Raw genomic sequence first — 19436 nt, 5'->3', positions numbered from 1 at the left:
TAATTCAATTTCCGTCCATTTCAGTTCCTAGTGTCTAATTTGATTGTTTTCATTATTTTGAGTCAGTCTAAGTGTGTTTCGAGTTATTAGAGTTTTTAGCCTAGTTTTGTGTCCTTGAGTCTTGTTTAATATTTTTAAATTAATTTAGAATAGATTAGCAATCCCTCCTAATCCCCGGCCTAGAACGATACCCTACTTACATCTATACTACAATTGTCAAAAAGAGGGTTTAATTTGTGTGTACTTATATTTTACGCATCACCCACCCCCAAAAACCTACAACCTAGAAGAAGAATAAAAAGAAGAAGAAGAAGAAGAAGAAGAGGAGGAAAAAAAAAATTGAAACCCATCCCATCCCGTCTCCCCTCAACCACCCCCACATCCCTAAACCTAAAACAAGAACAAGAAAAAGAAGAAGAAGGAGAGAAAAAAAACAGAAGAAAAAAAAAAGGCCAAACCCAGTTCGTCCCCCCCTCCCCTCCTCATCCCACCCCCAAGAACCTACAACCCAGAAGAAGAGGATAAAAAAAAAAAAAAACAAACAAACCCAGAAATCGTCTTCCTAGACCCCCCCTTCTCCCATCCATCAAAATCCCACCCGAGCCACCCCTTTCTTCCATCCCCCATCACCCCTCCCAAAAATCCCCCATCACCCACCCCTAAAAATCCCACCAGAGATTAGGTGGATCTACCACAAAACCAGTCCAACAAGCACTATTTTTTTCCCCTCCTTCTTCTTCTTCTTGCAGGTTTAAGGATGGGTTTCAATTTATTTTCGAGAAAATTCAGGTTTTTTAAAAAGAAATTAAAATTTTATTTTTTTGCCACGTGGCAGACATTTGGCAGCCGCATATATGTGGCAGCCACGTCAGCAGTTAATGGATCAATGGATGGAAAATGTAACAGAGGTATTATTTTGAAATAAAACAGTACTTAAGGTATGAAAGTGAAATGTTTTGAAGATGTTGTAAGGAATTGAAATAGATCCTAAATATGAGATATGAAAGTGTAATTTACCCTTAGATTTATAATCAACTATCGATTTTTCTCTTTAAAATTAAAAAAAAAAAAGAAAAATTAGAAAATAAAATTTAAAGTTACTTTTGGATGATGTGGTACAATCTGGGCTGTTGGATTGCAACAAAATTTTATCCAACAATCTATAGTAATAAAGTTTGCTAAAGATTATAAAAGAATTCAGAAAATAAACTTAAAAGTTATAAAAATACACAAAAATCTACTCGAAAGTCTATCTACAAAAATTGTATTTTTAGGTAATAACACGTGGAGGGACGAGATAAGTTAAAAATCATATAGGAAAATTGAACATAAAATTATTTTTTATTATTTGAAACACTATTGAATAGAAATACTTTTTAAAGAAGCATATTCAAACGGATTATTAAAGATGAAATCAAATCAAATTTCTTAAAAGTTTATTATCCACCAAAAAAGTTAATTTATTGAACTAAAACTAAAAAATATTTGGCAAAAACAACAACAATAAAATACAAAGAGGAAAACCCCCCAGCTTCACATTCTGTAGTTTTACACATTTTCTTGCAGCAAGCAAACAAAGCAAAACGAAGGCAAACTACCCCTCTTCGTCTTCGTCTTCCTCTTTCTCTCCCTCTCCGGCCTTGAATCTGAATTCCTCCCCGCTGCTCTTCTCGTCGTTCCTATAACATATTCAGGTAACACCAAAAACCCTAAAATCATTCAATTCCAATTGTTTTCACTTGCTTTAAGTATTGATATGTATGAAATTGTTGAGCTTGGTGATATAATTCTGTCCAATTTTAGTTCTGGGGATTCTTGCGATACCCAAATTGTGAAACGCTGTCGACTTTGCTTCAATCTGAAGGATACAATCTTGCATATGGGTTGGTTATGGTAATTGGTTAAGTTTATTGTTTGATGCTAATGGGTTTTACGGTTTGACCTCAGTTTCTGTTTCTAGCAATGGATGAAGATTTAAGCGACAAGGAATCGTTGTTGGCTCGGATTCATCAGCTCGAAAATGGTATGTGCTATTTTATTGCGTCTTCAATCTCCACTCTATGTTTTTGTATAGAATTGGTTTTTGACTATTCATTGCACTACGTGAAATCGGAAGTTGGTTTTGTGTGGTCCTGCTTGATGTTGCAATCGCATAAGTTGTGCTTCTGTATATACCGTATTGTTCAGTTTGTGACCCTCAGTAGTGTTCCAGAGTCGAGTCTATACTAACATGTAAGGTAAAATATGGGGATTATAATGTTTCACAGAGCGTGATGAATTGCGCAAAGACATTGAACAACTGTGTATGCAACAAGCTGGACCAAGCTACCTTGTTGTGGCCACTAAGATGCATTTCCAAAGGTATAATTTTCCGTCCGCAATCAAGAGGGTTGAGTTTTTTTCCCTTGCGATTTCCTCTTCTTCTTCTTTTTATTGAAGGGTTCGGAAGGCAAATTTGTAACCCATGGCCCATGGGGTGGTACTGCCAAGAAAACTAAAAATATGTTTTGCATTAAAATTTAATGCCATATTAGGACAGCTGGTTTGGAGCAGGAGATTGAAAACTTGAAAAAGAAGCTAGCTGCTTGCACGAGAGATTATGTGAATCTTCAAGAGGAGCTTTCTGAGGCTTACAGAATCAAAGTGTGACCTTTAACTTTCTTCCCTTATGAGTATAACTGCTTATGAAAGCTAATATGTGTGCTTTATACCTCCAGGGCCAGTTGGCTGATCTACATAGTGCAGAGGTTGCAAAGGTCTCTCTTACACGAAATCTCTTTTGCATCTCAATCATCAGCAGAATCGTTCTGATAAATACGAAACATTGCTTTTTTAATTATGGAATGAGTGCAAATTAATTTCATGGTGGCATTCTTGGGTCTGATATATTGAATTTGTTTGCCTAGAATGTGGAAGCAGAAAAGCAGCTTAAATTTTTCCAGGGCTGTGTGGCTGCAGCTTTTGCCGAACGAGATCATTCAATAATGGAGGTTACAGCAGCTGTCCTTTATTTTAAGCTTATTTTCTGCATGTATGGCACTTAATAAGTACTTTCCTGCATGAAGTATTTATGAAAATCAAAATTTTACATATGTTACGTGGCTTATCACAGGCTGAGAAGGCTAGGGAAAAAGAGGATCTCATGTCAAACAAATTAGGTGATATAGAGAAGAGGTAATACTGGCCTTGCACGAAAGGAGAATTGATTATTAGCAGCAAATATTTGAAGATAAACGCTATACTTTTTACTTTCTTCAATCTTGGGTTTCTGTCTCATATATGTTAGGCATCTACGTGTTATTTCGGGAACTTATGACTTGGCATTTTCATTAATTTCCTGAGTTGTCATGCTGTTCTTAGAGCTATAAAGCCAAGATGAAACTCTGATGCAAGTGAAAGCCTACTTCTTTCATGATGAATGTGCATATAATTTGTGATACAGATTAGAAGAACATACTGCAGATTTTTCTAAACAGAAGAAACTTAGTGAGAAACTGCAAAGTGATTTAGCAATTCAAGAGTTGCAGATTGAAGCTTTCAAGAAGGTGACTTTCTATAATGTTCAAATCATGATGCATGGCAACTTTCTGAATGCACGTTTCTAAATCGTGAAGAAACATCTGATGTATGCTCGTAACGATGTAAAGATGTTGCATGACGAATCATATATTACTATTTAACTGCACTTTCAGTCCCAAACAATGAGCAAGTTATCTTTCCACTCATATTTAGCAAATAGAGAACATATTGCATGATTTTTCAAAGACGTGTATGTGCTCAAGGTGTAGCTAGAACTATTTTAATGTTGACCATTGTTCTCAGTTTTGTTTCTTCGTTTCGTACTAGATTTATGTTGCTCTCAATTTCTACTTTTCATTTGTCCTATTTGTGCTTGGTTCTTTTTGAGAATGATTTTTGCATAGTTCTTAAGGAGATATTATGTTCATAACAGGTAATTGATAAATTTTATGAGATCAGACAGCAAAGCCCCGAGGGATGTGAGGATACAAGTTGGGACAGAAAATGTGCATGCCTTTTGCATGATCCTGCAGAATGGTGGTGTTTCAAGGATGCTTCAACATCTAAATATATTGTAAGTTTGCACAACCCTCTACTTTTCATTCTCTTCAAAGGGTAAATGGATAATTATATCAAACTATAAATTTATGTTAACCTAATTTTGAGTTAGTGGAGATGGTAGATCTAAAGGATTAATTTAAGAATACCAAATATTGAACATCTCTTTGCTGAGGACATAAAAGCATTAGCAACCATAGATTCAACAAGAAGTATAGACTGATTGTGCTCTTTGAGAACCTTGTGAATCAAAATAGAATTTTTTCGTGTTGTTTAGTTTTCCAGATTGAACTGACATCATGCTTGCAGTTGAAAATTTTGCCTAATTTATTAAAAAAATTGCAGTTGTCACTAGATTAAGATTTTATGTCCTGTATGCAACTTGAGTAACTTATCATCAGACAGAGTGCATTAGAGGAAGAGCTCGAGAGGATGAGGAAATCTGTAGATAACCTTCAAAACAGGCAACGGATGGTAAGCAACTTGTTTCATACTTATCAGCATTACATTGCAGACTAATTTTTAGGGTCTATTTTCCAAAAATTGATCTTCTTATGGCATGTAGGGCTTGGAAATCGAAAATCATTTAAAGCGGAGAGTTGGCGAATTGGAAAAGAAAAAAGTAAGTTCTTGCTTGAAAAAATAAGGTTCAATCTCAATTTCTTTCTTTCTCATTGAAAAAACCTCAATATCGTTCCTACTTTAACTCCGGTTGGCTTACATGCAGATCCTCACATATAAAATGATAAAGCATGAGATTACAGAATTGCATCATTACCATTCTCAGCAAAGAGTTCTCATCATGAATTTACTTAATGAGGGAAAGGCTAGTTTCAAAACAATAATTGATGCAATAAAGGAAAATAGTAGGCAAATTGATGCGACCAGACTTGAAAAGGTGGGGCCTTCTCAGCGAGATATAAAGCACAACAAATATGAAGGCCAAGAGGTGCATAAAAATACTGATGCTGATCCCCATTTGGTATCCAAGGTTTGTTTACTGCACCCTAATAGAGTAATCTGCTGACTACTGTCAATGATGTTTGATAGTAGACATCTTTGTGGACTTTCATGGGAAGTAGTACTTTTTTGGCTCTGTGGTTGGTGAACTCAATTTTCTAGTTAGAATAATAGTGACGAGAAGTTCGGAGGATGCAGTTTATCTGAGTTTGCACCTACATTTTGTCGTCCCTTATGTATTCCATACTGATTGCAGAATAGTGGTCCTGACTCATCAAAGTTTGTGGCAGTTAGAGGGAACGATTCCTCCGAAGTCCTTGCACAGGCATTGCAAGACAAGGTTTTTTGCTTTTATCATTTTCTTGAATTCTGTTGGTTCTTTTTCTTGTGACTTTGGAATGATTGTACTGATTTGTGGTTGCTTTTCTTTAACCATGAATGTTTTTCAGGTCTCAACGTTATTGCTTTTATCACAGCAGGAAGAAAGACATTTACTCGACAGGAATGTGAACGCAGCTCTTGAAAGAAAAATAGAAGAGCTTCACAGAAATTTACAGCAGGTAACTTCTTTGAAGTGCCCCTCCTGCAACTTTTCACCATTGAATGTGTTGTCTGAATTTAACTAAACCATTCTGCTTATTAGTTTGGGGGTGTTGTATGCAATTTACTGGTAACTCATGAAATTTCTTGTGAAAGGCTGCAGTATAGATATGACACTGTTATCCAAGCTAACTATAGTGAAGTTTCATGTGGATGCCTGTAATGTGCTCGTGTGCTTTGTTGTTAATTTGGCCACTCACTTTAATATGGGACCTTATCTATTGATGTTATCACTATGTCATACAATGTTCAAGCATTTCAATGATGACCTTCGTAGACCATTTGCGTTTTTGCTGACTCCAGATACTTCCATCTTGTTGTGGTATTATTGTGGTAGTTTGATATTTCATTACTTGCATGAATATTTGTGGTTCAAATATGAATTTGCCTGTTCGATGTGACCTTAAAAGTTTCGTACAATTGTTGTTTGGGTTCATTGATGAACTGTCCAATTATTTCTTTTTGCTTCAGGTTACGAATGAAAAAGTAAAAGCTCTAATGGAGTTTGCACAATTGAAGCAGGATTATCATCAGCTTAAAGAGTTAAATTTCTTCTTTACTTTTAGAAATGTTTGCATTATAGATGTGATGGGTTATTAGTTTTTCTTTTATTTGAGGAGAACTTTCTTCTTTGCCATGTAGTGAGTTTTTGCTTCAGTACTGACAGTACTATCGATGATGCTGTGCAGGAGAATGGGCCAGGAGACAAATAGAGAAAATTTGCCTGCTGAAATTGGGGAGAGGAAAGTAGTAACTCATGAAAGAGATGGAAGGCTAAAAAGTTTGCTGAAGAAAACGTACTTGAGTCGTTGGGTTGGTAATGTAGACTTTAGGGGACATGAAGCTGCAGGTGGCCTAAATGTCGAGGGGAATCTATCTGGCAAGGGGTCCAATAGCATGGAGTTTGCCAGGTTTATGAATATAGTTTGGGTAAATTTGAGTTCAATGATACTACTGTATATGTGTGTTGTTGACATGCATCACCGTTGATTTTGCCACTGACATGATAGTAGATATGACATCAAAGTCCTTTTTCTTCCTCAATTTTTGTCTTCTCAGAATGAAAATTGAAATAGCAACACTTCAAGAAAGCATGGGAAGTATGGAGCATCTGACTACGACAGTTCACAGGCTTCGTCTATCCCTTTCAAAGGTCTGATGGAAGTTTAAGATGTTTTTGTTTTTCATATGGAAAACTTTTACTCTAAAGTAATTAGTCAATTGCTAACATTGAAACTCTGTTTGTCCACCAAAAGCTAGGCGGTTTAGCCGTTTTTCTTTTGTCTACTGTTTGAAGTTAATGCGTTCAGTATTTCTGCTGTAATCTACTGTATAGGCCAAAGAGTTGGTGACTTCTGGAAGTAGAGCAGTTGCTAGCCTATCAGAAACTGTCAATGGCATTATTAATGAGGCAAAACTAGTGAAGACTGCACTTAGCAGCTCCCTGCCGATTAGTTGGTCAGCAGACGAGGACGTTGGAGTCAATGGTCAGAGTGTCAGCAATGAGCCTGGTCATGCTTATGGGCAGCCCAGTCATGAGAAGATAGATTCTGTTTATGCTGCCGGATTTGAGATGGTGGAGCTCCTAATACTTGCAGCGCAAATATTGAAAGACAACACGAGCAAAACTGGTTCCTGACCGAAATGGGAATGGTCTACTGTAACTTTGGTAAAATGGTTCATGATGATCGGTTAGACGCCAAAGCATAACTGGTACCCCTGAACAAATTGATGCTAACGAGAGAGTCGGGTACACTGAGAATTCTTGAAGAAGTAAAAAATGAAACTCAGTCATCGAGGGCCGAGTGCAGATTCGTGCGGTATCTTGTCATCGTACATTTGTAATAGCTTCTTTGGTCCACACAAAGCAGCAGTGTTACAGTTGTTAACTAAAGAGAGTTGATCAATACTGGAGGCCTATTGGACTGCTTTATTTTTACGTGATTATGCTTTGTAAGAGCTTTGGTTTTGACTACTAAACTACTAAACTCACTCACTCAGGCTAATCAGCCAAAGCCAACAAAAACATGAACAGACATTATGCAGACTCAGTCTTTTTTGATTGGGATGCAAGATATGAAGAGTTGGATTCTTGAAATGTCATTGATATCGTATAGGGTTGGTCTAACGGGATACTTACTACACACGTGAACTTAAAACTCACGGCATCTAGTTATCCAAAGACACTGTTTCCAACCACAGTTTTGAAGCTAACTGCACTAAATATTGGCAAGACACCATTAGCATTCCCAAGATTGTGCTTGCCTAACGTGCCGACCATTTGTAATTTGCTCCCACCCAACCTCACATTGGTCTCATCCCATGTGGTTTGGCTCCCAGCCAACCCCGTCCCGCGTGAGAACTGCCGTACACAAGAACAAGCAAATTGAAAAGGAAAGCAACAGGATGCATGCTGCTATAACAAAGGAAAGCATTCCTAAACCAGGGTAATTATCATTAGGACGTATAATTAGCATGTCGAGGGCATTTGGTCTAGTGGTATGATTCTCGCTTTGGGTGCGAGAGGTCCCGAGTTCGATTCTCGGAATGCCCCTTTTATTTTTCCAACCCTTTGCTTTGCCTCATAGCGAGTCGCCACAACGGAGAAACAGAGAGAGGACTCAAATTCAGTAAATATAAGGAGTAAAATGTAAGTATTAGGAACAATTACTTATAAGCAAGGAGAATACTTCATCAGATGTATATTTATGAAACGAAATGAAACCCAAATAACTTATTAAGCTACTCTTTTCTCACCTGAAAAATGTTCCACCCGCTTCGAATTTCCGACGACTCATCATTCTCATCATCTCCGCACTTCCTCAAATACACACCAGCAAAACGGAAAAGGCAATTTAATTTTGGCGGGCGGAGAAGGCATGAGAGAGACGGTCAAGTGGCGTTGGTGTTGGTGTTGGTGTTGGTGTTGGTGTTGTGCTCTAAAGGGTTTAACCCAGAAAGGATTCTCTCTCTCTCTCTACTGTGGCCTCTGCTTGCTTTGGCGCCACGTGGGTGTTCCTTACCCTTTAATCTATCGCCTTCCAAGCGGAGACGGTCAAGTTTATTATATTTTGTTATTTAATATAAAAAATGTTAGCAATTTTTCTATTATAGCAATGTTAAGGAAATCATATTTTGTCTTTTTTATTAACTAGAAACGACAACGATTCTCATTACTAATAGTAACAGTTACAAAGGTTGCCACATGAGTACAATTTCCAGTGACCAAATATTTGATCTAGAGGTAATTCGCACAAACAAATAACGATGATAAACCCCTAATTGGCTACCACAAGAGCACACACTAGCACAAGCATTCCGGTACAAATCTGTCATAAAAAAGGGCTGACGCAACAAACTTATACCAGAGCACACGTAATATCACTGCCACATAAGTTAGACAACATCAAACCATCGCTAACAAGGGAAGCTAAATTTTGTTAACCAAATGATGTGGTTGTTGATGATTAGATTAACTAACTTGCTTATTTTTTAATAAATGACATGTCATTTGATTTACAAATTTAGTATACCGGTGTTATCCTTTGCATTTTTGGACTTTTTCATTTTTTTTTCAATGACACAATGTCATTTTGAACACAGAAAATTACATTATTTGTTTACTTCTTCAAATAACACATGTCATTTTATTACCCAAATGGTAAGTGCAAATGTTGCTAGCACTCCCATTGATACAATTATACGAGAATGCCCACCATTGATACAATTAATTGTGGGACTCACACCACATCAAACTTCAATAATCCGAACCGTCTATTTGTCAAGTTGCACCTCATAAATCATCCTTGCAAAATATTAGCCAAATCAAAAATATTTCAAACACCTAATTGAGTTCAAAGAAATTTTGATATTTTCTCTTCATATTTTTATGGCACGTTTAAGGACCCGTGATTGAAATAAAATACTAAATTGGATTCTGATTACATTTTACTTCTTTAATTACCTAACATAGAGGAATAAAAATTCATGCGGGGTCTTCACAAATGCTAGAATCCAACTCCTCTTTTTCAAGGATTTGGACTCACTAGATGAGGGAATTATTTGAATTCTGCGATACATGTGGAATCTGGAATGAATTTTCCCTTCATTAGGGTCGTCACCTTCTACCCAACTAGTGGAAGTATCCATTGTTTCCTTTGTCTGTTAAGCTAGAAGGGTATGAAGTGGCTCTAAGGAGGGTTCTCTGATGACGGTACACAGATTGTCGAGGACCTAAGCCCTTTGTACATAAATGCTTTTGTCCAAGAATAAGTTGTTCTATTGTCGGTATTTTACCAATTATGTCCTCACTTAGGTTTTTATTATTCCAACAATTGCCCTTCATTAACAAGAAAGACTCATCCAGCGCTGCAAATTTTCCGTCTCCCTCACCACCGCACCGTCTCCTGCCCAATGCCACATTTCATACCCACTGCAACCACTCCCAAACATCTCTCTCTATTTGTCCCTAGAGAATCTTGTAATCAAAACATTGGATGAGAGAGAGAGAGAGAGAGAGAGAGAGAGAGAGAGAGAGAGAGAGAGAGAGAGAGTGCCGGTGAGAGAGAGAGAGAGAGTGCTGGTGTGGTGGCGGCGGTACAAGATTAGTTTGGCAAGTTTTTTATTTTTGTTTTTTATAGAAAATTAATTGATGTTTTTTTATTAATTAAAGTATAATAATTTTTTAACCAAAAAATTATAAGCTCAATTTCATTTTTACTCTGATTTCAGTCAGTATAGGTAAACAACTTCAACATGAATCTAATTCTAACCCATCGCCATTCCAACTCCTCTTCTATTTAGTTCCTCCTCAATCCAATTCCTCTTATTTTGATTATGATTACGTGCCATTGGAGGTTATTTGGCTTATCCTGGCTTCTCATCCTGGCTTTCATGGAATTGAGAGTTTGTTTAGAAGTGCTTTAAAATTTCTAAAAGTATTTTTAGTGAAAATATTTTTGGAACCAATTCTTAGAAAACATGCAAGTAAATCTTGGAAAAGTACTTAAAATGTTTCTTGGAAGAAGCACATAACTGATACTTCTTGCATGTGAGAATTGAAGAAATGCAGAGATTATGCAGAAAAGAATGTAGAGAGAATTAGAGAGAGAGCTTGAGAGTTTTTTGTGAATTGTTCTTTCTTCAATAACAAGTAATTGTTTTACAAAGAGTCTTATATACTAATCCACTACAAAGCTTGCTAGTTAAGCTAATACAATGTGCTAGCACCATAATACAACAAACTACAATCCTAACAACCTTTATAACAACCCTCTTCATCTAATGACACATGGTACAATCTTAACCATTGTATTCTTTTCACTTGGATCACTAGCTTTGATATCCTTACATCCTTCCTCAAGCTGATGCTTCATGGAATTGAGCATGAGATTGCTGCAATGTTGATAAAATAACGATGATGATAGCCTTTTGGTTAGAATGTCTGTGAATTGCTCTGTAGAAAACAAATGTTGAACATGAAGATAGCCTCTTGTGACTCTTTCTTGAACGAAATGGTAATCAATTTTGATGTGCCTTGACTTGGAATGAAAGACTGGATTTGTAGACAATGCTATTGCCGAGATGTTGTCACAATATAGCATTGGAGATGTGAGAAGTGGAAGATGCAAATCACAAAAGAGCTATCTTATCCAGGCAAGTTCAGCTGCTGTGATAGCCAATGCTCGATACTCAGCTTTAGTAGATGAGTGTGACATTGTATGTTGTTTCTTTGAGGCCCAAGATATAGGATTAGATCAAAAAAAACACAACAAAACCAAAAGTAGAACGTCTGTCATTGGGATCTCCTGCCCAATCTGCATCACTGTATGCCTGGAGATGAATTGGTCCTAGTTTGAAGTGAATGCCATAGTCTGAAGTACCTTTGAGTTATCTAATAAGCCTTTTAACAGCTGCAACATGAGATTCCATTGAATTGTGCATAAATTAACATGCTTGATTGACAGAAAATTCTATATAGGGTCTTATGAAAGTAAGATATTGAAGTGCACCTACAATGCTTCTATATTGCTTATGGCTATGATATGGTTTTCCATCATCTTTTAATAACCTGTGTTATGGCAAGCATGGTGTAGGACAAGGGGTTTACAATCCTACATATCAACTTTGTCCATTAATTCTGATATATACTTGGATAGAGACACAAAGAGCCCTTATGGTGTATGACTAATTTGTAATCCCAAAAAGTAGTTCAATTGACCCAAGTCTTTCATATCAAATTCTGCAGTGAGATCTTTAATGATTGCTAATATAAGTTGTTGATTGCTGCTTGTTAAAATCACATTATCTACATATAGTAGCAATACCACAGTACCAAGTGATGAATGCTTGACAAACAAAGATGGATCAACCTGTGAACTTTCAAACCCAAAACCAGGTAAGAAACTTGTAAATCGTTCATTCCATGGTCTTGGAGCCTGCTTAAGTCCATAGAGAGACTTTTGTAACTTGCACACAAAGTTGGATAGACATTGGTCATTGACAAAACTTGGAGGCTGTGCCATGTAAACTTCTTCTTGGAGAACACCATGCAAAAGGGCATTTTTGACATCCAATTTCCTGAGAGGCCATTTGAACCGAGTAGCCAATGCAAGAACAAGCCTAATAGTTGTTGGTTTGACTATTAGACTAAAAGTTTCACCATAGTCAATTCTTTCTTCTTGGTTATAGCCCCTTACCACCAATCTGGCCTTATACCTTGCTATAGAGCCATCTGCATTCTTCTTGATCCTGTAAACCCACTTACAACCTACTAGATTATTGCATTATTCTTGCATTCTTCTTGATCCTGTAAAGCATCTATTTCTTCTTGCATTGCAGATTTCCATTTTGGAACTTTATTAACTGCCTTGAGTGTCCTTGGTTCCAATGTAGTTGAAACTAAATCAATAGTTGCAGAGAAAGCCTTCTTCTTGATAATTCCATTTTTTATCTTCTTTGCATTAGATGCAAATTCATTGATATAAGAAGAACAACAGTGAGCTGAATCAGGATTCACATGGATAGGTGACTTTGTTGAGGAATTGATCTTTATGGTTAAGCTTAGAGAGTGGGGAATGATCATGTCATGTACAGGGTTTTGAATTGAATATGAGGCTTTGGATGCATCTGTTTGCAAGGAATCTGAGGCATTAGACGATAATGCAGACAAAGAATCTAAGGCTCTAGATGAGTTGTTCTCCATAAAATTTGAAGATAATGATAATGATGAATGTTCATGACATGAGGGTGATAGTGTTTGAGTTTGAAATGAAATGCTTGGTAATGCAGTGGCTTGTGTTTGAATTATAGATGAATTTTGTAATTTTGAAACCAGTGTGTGATATGGAAACTATGTTTCATCAAAATGAACATGCCTAGACACAATAAGTTTTGTTTGTTTCTGGATTAAAACAAATTAATCCTTGCTAATGACCTGCATATCCCAAAAATATGCACATCTTGCTTTTTGGTTGAAACTTATGTATGTTATATGGTTTAAGTAATGGAGAACAAACACATTCAAAGATTTAAGGGTGACTTATACTAGGAACTTGACCATATAATAATAAATAGGGAGATTTCATTTTTAAACTAGCACAAGGTATTCGATTGATTAAATAAGTTGCAGTAGCACAAGGTATTCTTTGGAAGGAGATGTGTAGTTTGTAATAAAGTGATAGCAGTCTCAATAATGTGTTTGTATTTTCTTTCTGCAAGTCCATTCTATTTTGGGGTGTATGGACAAGAAATCTGAGAGAAGGTGCATAAGGCCTTCCTTGATAGGCAAAATTGCCTCTGTGATAACATTGGATTGCTGTATGCCCATATTTCCAGCAAATTTGGCATTGAATAGGTGATGAAGAACTATTAGAAGAACCTATATGCCTTTGGAAACAGTTAGCTGCAATGTGTCCTCTTTCGCTGCATATTTGGCATGTTGTAGTTTCAGAATGATGGTCAAGATAGCTTGATTGATAAGGTTTAGGAGTGCCAAGAATTCTAGGGTTGTTTGGTGTATTGAATCTTGACCCTGAATTGTAGTTAAATTTTCCTCTGCCTTTGCCTCTATAATTGTTGCTTCTATGTCCACCATTGTAGCCACCACTGTAGTTCTGTGGACCATTATTGTAGCCACCATTTTGATTGCCAGAATAATAACCTTGATTGTTTGAGCTATTTGGTTGAGTAGATCCACCCCCAGAAGAAGAACCATATGTGTTTGACTATGTGGAACTAGAGCCAAGAACCAATGCTTTCTCTTTTGAAGCTTGAATACTTGCTACTATTGTAGTGCCAAAAGATATACTAGACTCTAAAGATTGATTGATAGTTGCTTTTTCAGCAAGCAACTGAGAACAAAAATCTTTAATGGAGATGCCATTTTCCCTGGCTCTGATAACACATCGAAATGTGTTGTGTTTTGCAGTGAGACCCTTGAGAGCAAGAATGATGATATCGTCATCTTCAAAAACAACCCCAGCTACTGCAAGATGAACTCTTAGATAGGGCTGGAAAAAAAATATCGAAAATCCCAAACCATACCGAAACCAAACCAAAAAAATACTAAACCAAAAATCCCGAAAATTTTAGTACCGAAACCGAACTGATCCCGAATTGCTTGTTATGGGATTCGGTCTCACACTTTGAAATATTATGTATTCTTGAACCAAACTTTACTAATATTACATATATATATGTATATGTGTGTTTGTGTGTGTTGGAATGCGTAATGTTTTATTATTATATTATTAAAATAACTAAAGTGTGGTGTGGTGCTGACAAAAGTTGAATCAAGCACATGGGATGGGTCACACACGGGTGCCTGCTTTCTAAAGACAGAACTCTGTCTCTCTTTCTCTCCCTTATTTTCTGTCTCATCAGTCATCTTTCTCGTATTATCTCTCTCTCTACAACCCATAAACCACCTAACCTTTTTATCTCTCTCTTATTTTCTGTCTCATCTCTCTCTCTCTCCAACTCTTAAACCACCTAACCCTTTATCTCTCTCTTATTTTCTATCTCATCTCTCTCGTATTATCTCTCTCTCTACAACCCAAAAACCACCTAACCTTTCCTTCCACTCAATCCAAAACCAAGCCGACACATCCCTACTCACTTTCTCTCATTTCATTTCGCCTCTCATCTGCCTTCACTCAGTCTCATACTCTTTCTCTCTCTTTCTTGGATTTGAAACTTAGTAGCCACCCACCGTCTAACAATCTCAATCCGACGAACTATCTCCACTCTGGCCACCACCACATCTCACGGCTTCATCCCTACCTTCAATTCTCTCCAGTGATTCTCTATGTGTGTGGGATTTTGAATTAAGGTTAGGGTTTTGAATTGGGGGCTCGGGTCAGGAGGAGGACGTAGGTATTTCTCTTCACTATGTCTCTCTCTCGACCATAAATCTTTCACTGATTCCTTATCATTATTTCTCTGATTTCAATTTGGATTTTTAATATAGGTTCAGATGATTTCAATTTTAATCTAGACGATTTGGATTTTGATGATGTTTGGTTTTGGGAAATTCCGAAATACTGAAAATATCTCGAAAATCCTGAAATTTTGGTTCGGGATTGATCAAGAGATTTTCATCCCGAAAATTTTTGGTTAGGGATTTGATATGAAATTTTTGGTTCGGTATCCAATACCGAACTAGCCCTACTCTTAGATCTTTAATCTTCTGTAGATACTTATAAATTGAATCAGACCATTTTTTGATGTTTTGAAGCTCGGTCTTTAATTGAAAGATACTTGTTTTAGTCACAGATGAGAACCTTTCATTGAGATTCACCCACATTTCATTAGAACTAGTACCACCAATGATACAAGACCTTGCAGTGGATGGTCCAAGTGAAAAGAATACAATGGTTAAGATTGTGCCACGTGTTATTAGATGAAGAGTCTTGTTATAAAGGTTGTTAGGATTGTAGTTTGTTGTAATATGGTGCTAGCATATTGTATTAGATTAACTAGCAAGCTTTGTAGTGGATTAGTATATAAGACTGCTTGTAAAACAATTGCTTGTTAATGAAGAAAGAACAATTCACAAATACTCTCAAGCTCTTTCTCTAATTCTCTTTGCATTCTTTTCTGCATAATCTCTGTATTTCTTCAATTCTCACATGGTATCCTTGCCAAGAAATAATCCGGCGCTTTTGCATCTCATTGAAAATTTCCCTTTTCTTTTCTCAATCCTTTAGTTTGTACACCTTCTGAGATGAAATTGGGCAAGTACAATCATCTGATTCATAAGAAAATTGGAGTTCTTAATCACGAAGATCAACTGTTTGATAAAGCGTAGTTGTGAAGAAATTTCTCTTTCTACAACAATGGTTACAGTAGCACTAGTCTTATTTCAATAGTATCGACATCTGTTACAGTGAAATTGGATGACACCAACTACTTAACATGGTGTTTTCAGATCACATTACTTCTTGAAGGTCATGGGATCTTGGAATTTATGGATGACACCAAGAAATGTCCATCAAGATTTGTCAATGATTCGAATGTGGAAGGTGTGGAGATAGATGCCTACCAAGTTTGGAAACTACATGATCATGCAGTTATGTAGCTTATTATTGCAACTATGTCATCCACTACAGTGTCTTGTATCATTAATAGTACTAGTTCTAATGAAATGTGGGTGAATCTCAAGGAAAGGTTCTCATCTGTGAAAAAAAGCAAGTATCTTTCAATTAAAGACTGAGCTTCATAACATAAAAAAAGGTCTGATTCAATTTCTAAGTATTCGCAAAAGATTATAGATGCAAGATATCATCTTGCAGCAGCTGGGGTTATTTTTGAAGATGATGATATCATCATTCTTCCTCTCAAGGTTCTCACTGCAGAATACAACACTTTTCGACGTGTTATCAGAGGCAAAATACAACACTTTTCGTTCTCAGTTGCTTGTTGAAGAAGCAACTATCAATCAATCTCTGGAGTTTAGTATGTCTTTTGGCACTACAGTGGTAACAAGCACTTAAGCTTCAAAAGGGAAAGCATTAGTTCTTGGTTCTAGTTCCACAGAATCGAACACATATGGTTCATCTTCTGGGGGTGGATCTACTCAACTAAATAGCTTAAACAATCAAGGTTATTACTATGGCAATCAAAATGGTTGCTACAATAATGGTCCACATAATTACACAGGTGGCTACAATGGTTGATACAGAAGCAACAATTATAGAGGCAAAGGTAGAGGGAAATTCAACTACAATTCAGGGTCAAGATTCAATACACCAAACAAGCACCTAGGAATTCTTGGCACTCCTAAACCTTATCAATCAACCTGTCCTGACCATCATTATGAAATTCCAACATGCCAAATTTGCAGTAAAAGAGGACACATTGCACCTGATTATTTCCAAAAGCATACATGATATTCTAATAATTCTTCATCACCTATTCAATGCCAGATTTGTTGGAAATTTAGGCATACATCAATCTAATGTTATCGCAAAGGTAATTCTGCTTATCAAGGAAGGCCTCCTGCACATTCTCTTAGTGCCATGCATGTGAATCATCACCCTTTAGCTCTACCAGATCAATTTTGGATTGCTGACACTGGAGCTACATCTCAATTTACATATGAGCTTGTTGCTAACAATATCAAGGCACTGACACAATAACCATTGCTAATGGTGTAAGTTTGACTATTACCAATATTGGTTCTTCAAAATTGCATACTCCAAATCATACTTTTGAGTTAAAAAATGTTCTTCATGTGCCAAAATTGTCACAAAATTTACTCTCTATTTATCAACTTTGCAAAGACAATATATGCAGGTTTATATGTGATGAAATTTCTTTTTGGGTTCCGGACAAGATCATAGGGACAATACTCCTCAAGGGGTTGTGTAGGGATGACTATTATCCTATTCCATTTTACATACCAAAGCAGTTACTATCTGCATCATCTCACAAACATGCATGCTATCTTGCAAAGCCAGTACATACAACCTTGTGGCATAAGAGAATAGGACATCCATCAAATACAATCACTTCTGTTATATTGCATAATAATCAAGTTCTTGCATCACAAGATAGTACTGCAAACATTTGTACACCTTGTTTAGAAGGAAAAATTGCCAAACTACCTTTCTTGTATTCTTCAAATAAGTCTGTACAACCTCTAGAGGTCATTCACAATGATGTATGGGGACCTTCCCCTTTGTTATTTGTTGAAGGTTTTAGGTACTATGTAAGTTTCATAGATGAATGTACTCGATATACATGGATTTTTCCATTACATAATAAAACAGAAGTGTTTCCAATATTTGTTCACTTCAATGCATATCTATACTTAATTCTCTGCAAAGATGAAAGTTTTTCAAAGTGATGGGGGTGGTGAATATATAAGCAACAAGTTTAAAAGCTATCTTCTTGATAATGGAATTATACACCAGATTTCTTGTCCATACACCCTAGAACATAATGGACTTTCAAAAAGAAAACAAAGACACATTATTGAGACTGCTATCACTTTACTACAAATTGCGCATCTTCCTTCCAAATTTTGGTTTTATGCTTGTGCTATTGTAACTTATTTAATCAATCGAATGCCTTGTGCTACTATGAAATCTCCTTATTTGTTGTTATATGGTCAAGTTCCTGGTATAAGTAACCTTAAAAATCTTTGGATGTGCTTGTTTTCCATTACTTAAATCATATAACACAGATAAGTTTCAACCAAAAACCAAGATATGCATATTTTTAGGATATGTAGGTCATTACGAAGCATTCATTTGTTTTAATCTTGAAACAAACAGAACTTATGTGTCTATGCATGTTCATTTTGATGAAAATATAGTTTCCATACCACACACTGGTTTCAAAAATAAAATTCATCTGTGCACCCACCAATACAAACCACACCAATGCAAACACATGTCACTACATTACCAAGCATTTCATTTCAAACTCAAACACTGTTACCTTCATGTCATGAACTTTCATCATTATCATTATCTTCAAATTCTATGGAGAACACCTCATTTAGAGCCTTAGATTCTTTGTCTGCATTATCATCTAGTGCCTTAGATTCCTTGCAAACACGTGCATCTAGAGCCTCAAGTTCTGACACGCCCCAATCCTGATGTCCGGAGGACAGCGGGATGGCCACGTGCTGGCTGACACCTGAGAGCGACACAAGCTATTTAATGAATTCATATGCCGAGTTAAACATGCATATAAATTTTGTACGAACTACACAAAGTAATATTCATATATAAAACTTGCCGGTGACCCAATATCCCCGTATCTGTTCTTAATTATTTCAGAGGGTTTTTCTTCCCTTTTACAATGGGTAGAGGAGAATTGTTTGATCCATGGTATATCCATTGCGGCGGGGGCTCCATCGATTAGCCACCTCTTTTTTGCAATGATAGCCTAATATTCTGCGATGCTTTACTGAATGAAGTGAATGAACTAAAGAGCATTTTCTTGATTTATGAAAATGCATTAGGCCAAAGTATTAATTTTGCAAAGTCTGTTGTTTGCTTTAGCTCTTCCACGGGTCTTCAAACAAAAGCTTAGATCCACCAAGCAATTGGAGTCCCAATTGTTCCTTGCCACGAAAGGTACCTGGGGTTACCAACGGTTGCAGGAAGAGATAAAAAGAAAATGTTCAGATCTTTGAAGGACCGAATTTGGAAGAAAATAAATGGGTGGGAAGGGAAATTGCTATCCAAAGACAGTAAGGAGGTATTAATTAAAGTAGTTGATGCGATGAAAGTTAAGCACTCAAATTAAACCCTCTTGTTGTCAAATTGTAGTATAAATGCAAGTAG

The 19436-nt window shown here is 36.6% G+C and overlaps 1 protein-coding gene, 1 long non-coding RNA gene and 1 other non-coding gene across 7 annotated transcripts; 2 read left to right on the top strand and 1 right to left on the bottom strand.

Annotated features, from left to right (window-relative positions):
• Nucleotides 1–1435: 1435 nt before the first annotated feature.
• On the bottom strand, nucleotides 1436–8733 carry LOC126586834 (uncharacterized). Of its 3 annotated transcripts, none has more exons than XR_007610916.1 (2): nucleotides 8395–8733; nucleotides 1436–3055 (listed from the first exon to the last, which is right to left on the bottom strand). It is a non-coding gene; the product is annotated as an uncharacterized LOC126586834 (long non-coding RNA). The 3 variants fall into 3 exon arrangements; XR_007610917.1 differs by having other exon boundaries at nucleotides 1436–3025; XR_007610915.1 differs by having other exon boundaries at nucleotides 1436–1679.
• LOC126586833 (uncharacterized) lies at nucleotides 1622–7735 on the top strand. Of its 3 annotated transcripts, none has more exons than XR_007610914.1 (18): nucleotides 1622–1694; nucleotides 1948–2023; nucleotides 2268–2361; nucleotides 2535–2643; nucleotides 2718–2756; nucleotides 2907–2990; nucleotides 3113–3174; nucleotides 3443–3545; nucleotides 3953–4093; nucleotides 4483–4551; nucleotides 4643–4699; nucleotides 4805–5068; nucleotides 5294–5377; nucleotides 5487–5597; nucleotides 6109–6179; nucleotides 6327–6567; nucleotides 6697–6790; nucleotides 6974–7122. XR_007610914.1 is itself a non-coding variant. In XM_050251794.1 (18 exons), the coding sequence occupies exons 2-18, from the start codon at nucleotides 2021–2023 to the stop codon at nucleotides 7274–7276; spliced, it is 1905 nt and encodes a 634-aa protein (XP_050107751.1). In that variant the 5' UTR covers nucleotides 1622–1694; nucleotides 1948–2020; the 3' UTR covers nucleotides 7277–7735. The 3 variants fall into 3 exon arrangements, 2 of the variants coding, with proteins under 2 accessions (XP_050107751.1, XP_050107750.1); XM_050251794.1 differs by having other exon boundaries at nucleotides 2540–2643; nucleotides 6327–6548; nucleotides 6974–7735; XM_050251793.1 differs by having other exon boundaries at nucleotides 6327–6548; nucleotides 6974–7735.
• Nucleotides 8120–8191, top strand: TRNAP-UGG (transfer RNA proline (anticodon UGG)). Its single transcript has one exon. It is a non-coding gene; the product is annotated as a tRNA-Pro (tRNA).
• Nucleotides 8734–19436: the final 10703 nt, after the last annotated feature.

This window comes from Malus sylvestris, chromosome 10, assembly GCF_916048215.2.
Source record: "Malus sylvestris chromosome 10, drMalSylv7.2, whole genome shotgun sequence".
Lineage (NCBI taxonomy): Eukaryota > Viridiplantae > Streptophyta > Magnoliopsida > Rosales > Rosaceae > Malus > Malus sylvestris.
This window is presented reverse-complemented; position numbering and strand designations above follow the sequence as displayed.